This window comes from Leptopilina heterotoma, unplaced genomic scaffold, assembly GCF_015476425.1.
Source record: "Leptopilina heterotoma isolate Lh14 unplaced genomic scaffold, ASM1547642v1 Lhet_68, whole genome shotgun sequence".
In the NCBI taxonomy this organism is placed as follows: Eukaryota; Metazoa; Arthropoda; class Insecta; order Hymenoptera; family Figitidae; genus Leptopilina; species Leptopilina heterotoma.
In genome coordinates this window covers 5,434,486-5,444,597 of record NW_025111157.1, presented here as the reverse complement: position 1 = coordinate 5,444,597, position 10,112 = coordinate 5,434,486, and the positions used below count along the sequence as shown (strand labels likewise).

Genomic DNA, 10,112 nt, shown 5'->3' with positions numbered 1-10,112 from the left:
ATTCCTTACGGAAAAAATAGACATAATTCTAGTTACACCCGCGAATTATTTCTTTCAGTGTATACTCTGATGTATTTATGGAAAATGTCTACACAACACTGTTCAGTTGCTGGACTGACGGTAGCGCTAACGCCACGACAAACTTTGAAACATAATTTCACGGAACGCCTAGACAGTACCATGAGAATAACTGGACAGACAGAACTTCTATACAGTAATAATCAATAAGTTCAACTTTAGAGTGTTATGCAGTAGCTGTCCAGTAATTCGCCAGTTGAGCTAGAAAAGATGAAAAAGGGAACTGCTTTACCTGCCGGTAGAGTATGGTTCTTATTTTTCCGGAATCGTCCATCGACTAGAACGGCCGTGATGCGTAAAGCGTGCGTTTAGGTATTTCGTCCCAGTGTGACCCGAGTTCGCTCCCCGAAACCGCTAGATATTTTTCGTTTGAACTGAATTAATTCTTCATATTAGGGTTTACTTATAAGTTTGTAGTGTGATAAAATAATAATATTTATTTCAGTGTTGTGCTTAATTAAAGGAAAAAGTGAATGTTGTTTAATGTAAAAAAATGACATGTGTTCAAGAATCAGTAATTTTTATATTTTTTTTTAATTATGTAGTTATTTAAAAATAATTTTACAGATAATTTATTATAAATCATTTATTATACGGAACAATAGATACACCAACAGTAAAAATATAGTTTCGTAAAATTTTAATTTATTTAATTTGTTGACAAAAAAATTTAACGTTATATTTTCAAATTTGTACGTGTTTAATACGTAACGTCAATATAAAGAAAGTTTTGACATTTCCAAGTGAATTATTTTGTATAGTTTTTCTACAGGACTGATGATCAGAAACTGTAAAATTTGACTGGACAATAACTTGAAGAAATTAGCGTGACATCACTTTATAGTTTTTAGCCAGTTTAACTGTAAAGTGCCTCGAAATTTTCCAGTGGAACTGTCCAGTGCCCTTAAAGATACTATGACAAATTTCTACTAGGGTTATAGTATTTAGGATAATTAGTCATCATATTTAGTTCAACTCCCGATCTGTTCAAAAAAGTTGAAATTTAACTCCCAAGAGGTTCTATAAAAGTCGTACGCTTTTTGGGTTTTTTTTTATCTCAATTAATGGAAATTAATAAAGTAATAATAATTAATATTAATTATTAATTAATAGTAATAATAATTAATATTAATTATTAATTAATTAATAATTAATAATTAATATTAATTATTAATTAATTAATAATTAATAATAATTAGCCGATCTATTAATAGAATTAATTAGAGTAAAAAAAATTGTAGGGTAGAATGTAGTAATTGGTGAAATATAATAAAATTAGTTAAAATTTTAATTACTTAAAATTTGAAAGATGGTAATGTTAAAAAATTATATTCTTTACTCCAGTGTAGAGTGCAATATTTATACTATATTCCTTGGAGCGAAATATTACTCTTCTTTAAATATAAAAAAAAGAAGAAATAAAAAAAAATAAAAATCTCTATACAATATAAATTTATAGTTTGAATCCGCTCTAGTTTTTCTTTATTCAAAAAGGAACAATTACTATTATACACAATAAATCGTAAAATTAAGTGCGGAAAAAAATTCCTGAGAATAAAATAAGTGCGTGTGAAAAAAGAAAACGTGTATATAAAATTGTTTTGCAGTGTCAAAATTTGATCGTTAAAAGAAAAATTATCAATGTTCCTGTTTAAAGTGGAAACAGTTTTGTTAACTATTTTATGAGGAGTAAATGTACTGTTAGGAGAAACAACAATAGGATTCCGAGAGTGAGGAATTTTTATGGGAAATAATGTGGTTGAAGAAATGACACGAGGAGAAAGAGAGAGAGAAAGAAAAAGAGCAAGAGTGAGAGAGAGAAAAAGAGCAAGATTGAGAGAAAAAAAATAAGAGCAAGAGAGAGAGAGAGAAAAGAGCAAAAGAGAGAGGGAGAGACGATTGAAGAGAAACGAAAAATATTTTAAAGACAAACGCAAAAAAAGACAAGATTCAACTGCCAGCAACTTTTCTGTGCTAGACAGTAGAGAAACGACCACCTACTAAGGAGACACAATGGGTACAAATGCGTGGCGACAGGACCCGTAGATATACGGCAGGCTGATTGCTCGTTGTCACTGTATCCGATTGTCGGCACTGTGTACATATATATAAGCATCCAACTGGGTGGGTTCAACATTCAATTTCATTCATATTTTTTTTCACAACTCCAAAACTTTGATAGAGTGTAAAAATAAGGAGTTAAAGGAGTTCCCGGGAGTTCCCTTCTTCCCAAAAGAGGGGATTTTATGAAAATAACAATAATTCTTTCCGAATTTTAAAAGCAGTGGCAGGTTCAATTTTTATCTTTTTTTTTTAACTCCAATTCATTTTAATAATTGTGAACTCTAAATTTTACTCTTTTCGCTCTAACTCCGAAAAGGTGCGCGACTTTTATAAAATCGTATTGGAAGTTAAAATTTTACTGTTTTTTTCAGTGTATTGAATTTATTTTCGAAATAATCTTTATATTGTGTGTTTAAAAAATTCTAATACTCTAAATTTTACTCTTTCGGCTTTAACTCCAGAAAGGTGTAACTTTTATAAACTCGTATTCAGAGTTAAAGTTTTACTGTTTTTTTCCAGTGCATTAAATTTATTTTCTAAATAATCTTTATATTTTCCATTGATAGTCAGTTGTAGTTTCAAAAATTTATTAGTGTAAAAAAGTACCGGAGTTGAAACAAAAAGAGTGAATCTCTTTTTGTACTTCTTAACTCCTGAATTTTTTAAATGATAACAGTGAAGTATTCAGGGAGTAAATGTAAATTTTTCGATACTTAATAGTCTATATCCCAAAAGTAAGTTAAAAAGTAAAACAAAAAAATCTTTACAAATTCTTTTGGGAATTATTTTGCAGTTGCAATTTAATAAAGGAGTTCATGTCGAAGAGGAAATTTTAACTTCTTAAATTTTACTCTTCTTACAATTTCAAAATGTTACTATTAAAAAAAAATAAAAGTAGCAAAAAATAAAAAAATGCGTAAAAATTGTGTAAAATTTTAACTCCCATTATAGGAATCTATTATAGTCGCACCTCTTAGGAGTTGAAGCAAAAAAACTAAAATTTAGAGAATTGGAATTTTCTCCTGTATGAGGCATTCCATGTCAAGTGATCCGGGTGGAGAAAAATTTTTCTCCAATCGTAGCAAAACTTGGGGCTTTTGTAGTACTAATATATACTCTCTAAATCTGAATATGTGAAAATTCACATATTTGTACGTTATAAGTCGTCTTCTCGATCAATAAGAGCATATACACTTATAATAAGTGAAATTTCACTCAGAATAAGTGAAAAATTGACTTATTTATAAGTGTATATGCACTTATTGATCGAGAGGACGACTTATAACGTACAATAAGTGAAATTTCACATATTCAGATTTAGAGAGTATAGATAGTAATTTTTCGTGAAAATATTTTTTTACCTAGTCCAATATTTTCCGAGGGGGAGGAGGTTAAATTTTTGGGTTTTTCAGTACAATGCTTATTTCGATAATTTTTTACTCTTAAACTATTAAACATAAAAATTTGGCAAGGTACATTTTGGAAAGGTTTTTTCATGCTCTTTCGATTGAAAATAAGCATTTAAAAAAAAAATTTTTTTTGACCCAAAAGAATCAAAATTAAAAATAAATTTTAATTTTTTGGAAAAAAGGTCCCATTTTTTTTTTTTTTTTTTTTTAAACGAAAGCTGAGGTTTTTTCCTAAAAGGACATATAAATGAAAAAGTGGGACAAGAATGTTTAAACATTGAAAAAATGAATTTTCTCGTAAACAGAGCTAAAAACCGGGTTTAGAGAGTAGAAACCTCTGTTTTTCAATGTTTAAACATTCTTGTCCCACTTTTCATTTATATGTCCTTTTAGGAAAAAACCTCAGCTTTCGTTTAAAAAAAAAAAAAAAAAAAAATGGGACCTTTTTTCCAAAAAATTAAAATTTATTTTTAATTTTGATTTTCTTGGGTCAAAAAAAATTTTTTTTTTTAAATGCTTATTTTCAATCGAAAGAGCATGAAAAAACCTTTCCAAAATGTACCTTGCCAAATTTTTATGTTTAATAGTTTAAGAGTAAAAAATTATCGAAATAAGCATTACACCGTAAGACACCTGGATCACTTGACATGGAATGCCTCATATATTATAACTCTTTCAAAAATTGTAAAATTGTGAAATTTTTTTCTCAAAATGTATTTTTCATTTCCATTTTTTTATACACTTTTTAATTTTCTCAACAAAATTAAATTTCTAAACAATAAAAAAATAGTAAAGTTGGTAGTTAACAAAATTGTTTTTTTTTTAGTTTCACTATAGTTATGAGTTTTGAAAAAATTAAAAAAAAATCAACATTTTTCATTATTTTTCGTACTTTTTATTTTAATTCATAAATTTCATACACTTTTTTTCTTATTCTAAACAATTAATAGTGTGAATTTTGAAAAACAATTAATATTATTTTTTAAAAATAAAGTTTGTAATTGGTTAAAAATATTTTTTAAATAAATTATTATTGTCGATGAGAAATGGCTTATTTGTCTACAAAAATATAGAATAATTAGAAATTTTATTTGTTTATTATTTAATAAATTAAATATTTTACAATTAGGTGCTTAAAATTAATTATTAATTATTAACTATAATAATTTGAATTAACTATAATTAACTACAAATAATAATTTGAATGTTCTTTCATTCATTCACTTTTTTTGTCCCTCACACTCTGAAGTTGTCTTTTGTTTATTCTTTTGTTTTTTTTTTAAACTTTAGACAGATTATATATTTTATTATTATGTTATAATTATTTTTATTTTATAATTAATTGAAAATTGTAATTAGTGTTTTTAACAAAAATTTAAATTAGAAAATTTTTAAATTCTATTATTTTTAAAATTGCTAATTTTATATTTAAAAAAGTCAGTAAGAAGTGTTGCTAGTTCCATTATCATAAAAGGCTTTCTTCAAGAAACAAAAGAATTTTTGTATTTAAACTTTTTTTAGCTTTTGTCAATAAACGACTAAGATTTCTAAATTTAAGAGTCACAATTAATTTTTATTAAATTACTTACATTAATTATTTGTCAGAAACATATTATTATTACAGCATATTCGTTCAAAAATTTTAACTATAAAAATAACTTTTTTTAATTTTCTAAATCTAATATTCATTTTCTAAAGTTCATAATAATTTCTTGCATTTCAAAAAAATCGTGTTGTTTTTAATAATTGAATAGATTTTGTTAGACACATCAGCACCGTTTGAGGTAATTTTTGGTATTTGAGAGTAAAGAGAGTTCGATAATTTATAAATTCGTGACTCATTATACTTAAATTGAATGTAATTCAGTGAGAATAATTTTTCTATCCATTTTATAGTTTCCGACAAATATTTGATATTAAAGTTTTTATTGTTTTTAACAACATTTTCCATTTGGTAAATGTAATACGACTTTTGATCAATATCTCTTAGTATACCGTCAACATAATTTATTTTTAAAAAGCAAAAAAATTTAAGAAATTTAAGAATATTTTTCTTACTACAAAGAGATTCTAAATTAGTATTGTCGTCGTCATTTATTAACATTATTTCTTTATTAGAAAAATAAAATAAATTATAGATGTAGAAAACATCAACTAGTTTAGTCAAACTAAAATCAATATCAGTTCTTCTATTTAATTTTCTCGAAGGTAAGCACGGTAAATCAGTAAATAAATAATTTACGTCAAAAGAAATTTCTTGTTTCAAAAAGTTACGAAATTCCAAAAAGTATGTAATGTTAATATTGCCTTTATAATGTTGATCGTAATTATTCGCAAATTCTAGAAAATTATTATAAAAGGAAGCATATAAATGAAAATGTTCTGGAAAACGGTGAAAAAATTCTTGATGTACTTTCAATAAATATGAGGGACTAATATAGCGAGTCTTACAATTTTTTGAAATTATGTCACAATAAACTGGTAGTGCAGGAATAGCCAAATCAATGTAATGAAGACTATTTGGTTCATTAAAATAATTCGAAAAGTTAATAAAATAATACACAACTTTTGAATAATCTCGAATCATTTTGTATTCCAAATAGCCAATCAATGAGTTTTCTTGCCTTTTGGTAGTCGTTGGGTAGATGTAATAATAAGTATCATTTGATTGAACCAAATAAATATGTTTCATAATTACATCGTACAGAAACTGTTCTGAATAATGAAGATCTTCTCGTCTTAGTTTTGGTTCTACTCTGGTAGCTCTTATTTGGTGAACAGTTTTAATTCCTGTTGTCATATCATCTGTTACAATTATCACTAATTTCTTGAATTTCACCTCAAGAAGCAAATCATCAATTGTTTTCCAATGTTCGTAAATAGTACAGATTGTATTGTCTATAGGTTCGTAGTTGTTATTATTGACAGTCTGTAAACAATGAATATAAATTATAAATAATACAATTTATATTAAAGTACTTTTGATCTTAATACTTTAGATCTCCTATTGTACTTTAGATAATATTATTAATTTTCTATACTGATCCATAAAATTTTATAATTGTATTAAAGGTTTAAAACTTACCAGAGAATTCTCGACAATAAGGTTATAAGCAGCAGTCATTACTTTACTCCAACTTTTAGTTACATTTAGCATTCCCTCTTTAAGATAATCAAGTGCAAAGGAAATTGAATTGTTTCTTATAATATATTCAGTTGTATACAAAAATATTAAGTCGTTAAACCATTTTAATTTGCTTATCACTGATTTTGCAACAAGTTCTTTTAGGACTTCTATCCATGCTGTTATGTTGTGAGATGTAACATCTGATGTTTCTTTCATAAAACAAAATAAGTCAAGTGTTTCTATTTTGTGTTCATTTTCACAAAGACCGCCATATGAAGTATCATTGATATACAATGAAGATATAGTGTCATTGACCCAATTTAAATAATCAATCATAATCATAAGATTCTTTAAAGTAATAAGTTTACTATTATTTTTGAAAATAACATCTTCCACTTCCGGATGTCTTGACTGAATGCAAATTAAACTTCTTTCCACAGTTCTTCTTTTTTTAGTTTCTAGACTTTTGCTATTGCTTTGAATTTGTTTTAGTAACGTGTTAAAATGCAAGAAAGAACTCGCACTTTGAGAATTTACGTTGAATCCCATCGAAGTACAAATGTCATTATTGAATGCAAAGGATAAGTTTTTTGTTTCCTTCTCTCTAAATAATTGTTTGCGTAACTCGAATAATTCTGCAAAGCTTTCACCTTTTTCTAGTTTTTCGTTTATATATTTTACAAGAGGGCAATTGGTGCAGCTTGGTTGGAGTGGAATGAAAATATCTTCAAAGACAGAATACTCTTTGTTTACATTAACGAAATCGAATGTAATGTCTAAATTGTCCTTTAATAGCTTTTTTTGGGAATATATGGTCAAAAAATGGTCCTGAATATTTAGTGGATAAACGAAATAATATGAGTCGTTGACTTCAAAGAGATAAATATTTTCCAATATCATTTCATGCAGTTGTCTGTTATAAGGGATGCGCCTAGGGTCATAAACGTTCAGAATTCTTAAGCTCTCACTCAAATTCATAACTCTGTTTACACCGTCAATAAATTTTTCGGCTATAATTACTACCAACGGATTGTACTCTCTTTCGAAAAGTACATAATCAATTACTGATAAATTATCGTAAAGAGAACAGATATCACTCTCCAACGTGTCAAATTTGATTTCCTTTTCTTCTACCTGTAAAATATACTCATTTTCAGAAGCATCCACTAATTTTTAAATTTTAAGATGCATCCTTAGTAAATGCATTTTTTAAAAGAATTTTTTGTCATTACAAAAATTGTTACTCTACTTAGTCAATTTTTTTGCAATAATGAAAAATTTGAATAATAATATCCTAAATTTTAAATGTAAAATGTTTACATTGAAAAACAACTCTTTTAAAAATTCATTTTGATTCTTTTATCTCAAACTATATATACCTCAATCGTAACAAAGTCATAAAAAGTAATTGTTTTTTTATTTCTTTAAAAAAATTATTAACTATTTTCACGATTGCTTGATAAATATTTTTTTTAATTTACAAAAAAATTCTTTTATTGCTTTCTTTATTTTCTGACTCGAACTCTTTATCATTTATATACAACATGCATGTAACAGATATAAAGTTATGTAATCATAAAAAAATATTATTTTAAAATTATTTTCAACTTAAAAACGCAGTTTTTGAACAAATTTTGTTATTCTTTTTTATTATTTATTCATTTCTGAAAGTATTATTATTTAACAAAATTAATGAAACAATTATCTGAGAAAATGGAAATTATCTTTTGTTTTGTTTCGCATTAAGAACAAAATGAAAATAATTAATAAACAATTTAAATAGAATTTTCTCTTCTTAAACTTACATTATTTTCTGTAATAATTGAAATTTTTCCCACGAGCAGCAACAAAATCAAACCAAGCCCTGTCAAAAATTTGCTTCGATAGTCCATGTTTGCTTTTCTTTTGAATATATATACTTTCTTTCAACACTTGCACTGAGATACTATTATTGAAATCTAAAAATGCGTGTTCATATGCATGAAAAATGTATATCATAAAATGTAATCAATTTTTTAACAAAACTTTAACATTTTTTATTTCTTTGACATTCATATGACATTGTTACTTTTAATCTCTAAAACTTGATTAAACTTTGAAAAAAAATTTATATTTTCAAAAAATAAAATTTATAATTATGTTGAAAATATTTTTTTAAATATTAATAAATAATAATAGATGTGACCATTATTAATAATTAACTAGTAATAATAAACTAGGCGATTGAATTTTCACTCCAAAACGAGTGAAATTTATTTCCAAGGAAATTGACACTAGAAAAATTTTATTAAAATTTATTATCCTCCTTTGGAACTTTGATAAAAAATTCAGTATTGAAATTTATTTTCAAGGAAATTGACAATAAGAAACTTAATTAAAATTTATTCTACTTCGAAACTTCTTCTTCGTAATTTTCAAATTCTTCAATTATTTTCGAAAAATTACATTACAATATTTATAAACCAACTAATTCTTAAAATTGATTTATCACAATTTTTTAAGATGCAATTACCTTCGAACAAAGTAAATTAAAATTTTTTTAAATTTACTACTTTTATTTACTATTTTTTTTATTTATTATTTTTATTTACTATTTTTATTTACTATTATTATAATTAAAATTCTTCAAAAATTTAATTTTTTTTTTAAATTTTGTTTAAAAACTTAATTATTTTTAATCAAATTTATTCCAATTTCAATTATTTTTCAAAGATTTTACTAAATTTAAATTATTTTTTTAAAAGATTTTACCAAATTTCAATTTTTTGGACATTTTTTAATAATAAGTATGTAATTGTAAAACTATTGTCATTCAAAAATTAGTTAGAAATATTTTCAAAAAGTTAATTTTACGAATGTTCAAACTTGAAAGAAAATGAAAAAAAAAATTGGATTTAGGAAATTTTTCTTGGAGTTCGAAAATTGATTATTTATGGAAAGGGTTATATAGTAACAAGATATTATTTATGAAACGAAGGTTTATTTTTTAACATTCAATCGTACAGATCATAATATATAGCTATGTATGTAAATTCGCTGAACATTACGAGCTAAGAATATAAAATAAATTTTTTCATATTTACAAAAAGCACTGGCCAATTTATTCAGATACAGTTACAAAAGAAAATTACTCGAGCGCAATATGTTACTGAAAATTGCGTAGTAAGAGAAAGGAAATATTGAAATTAAATTTTTCTATTAGTAATTTTTTTTGTTTTACAAATTTTAAATAATTTCTGATATTTTAACAGTCAGTTTAAAATTATCGCCTTTATTATTATTTAAAACATTTATTTAAAAAAAGGGTTTTTAACACATTGATGACAATGACTTTGAAAATATTTCCAAAGTTTTCCGTTCTGTTACGAGTAATTTTTTTCTTTTTGTTTCTTTTAGTCTCTTTTACTTTCTTTTAGTTTCTTTTTGTTTCTATT

General features: G+C 25.0%; 1 protein-coding gene across 1 annotated transcript; it reads right to left on the bottom strand.

Annotated features, from left to right (window-relative positions):
* Nucleotides 1-4,880: 4,880 nt before the first annotated feature.
* On the bottom strand, nucleotides 4,881-8,616 carry LOC122510475. Its single transcript, XM_043625153.1, has 3 exons — nucleotides 8,484-8,616; nucleotides 6,637-7,812; nucleotides 4,881-6,480 (listed from the first exon to the last, which is right to left on the bottom strand). The coding sequence occupies exons 1-3, from the start codon at nucleotides 8,568-8,570 to the stop codon at nucleotides 5,251-5,253; spliced, it is 2,493 nt and encodes an 830-aa protein (XP_043481088.1). The 5' UTR covers nucleotides 8,571-8,616; the 3' UTR covers nucleotides 4,881-5,250.
* Between the last annotated feature and the right edge of the window lie 1,496 nt (nucleotides 8,617-10,112).

Bases quoted from the DNA above. Each gene is read 5' to 3' on its own strand.
- LOC122510475 (XM_043625153.1), bottom strand. From the start codon at position 8,570: ATGGACTATCGAAGCAAATTTTTGACAGGGCTTGGTTTGATTTTGTTG. The intron at 7,813-8,483 runs GTAAGTTTAAGA...TATATTTTACAG, and splicing joins CAATTATTACAGAAAATAAT to GTAGAAGAAAAGGAAATCAA. The intron at 6,481-6,636 runs GTAAGTTTTAAA...CATTGTTTACAG, and splicing joins TTATTGTCGAGAATTCTCTG to ACTGTCAATAATAACAACTA.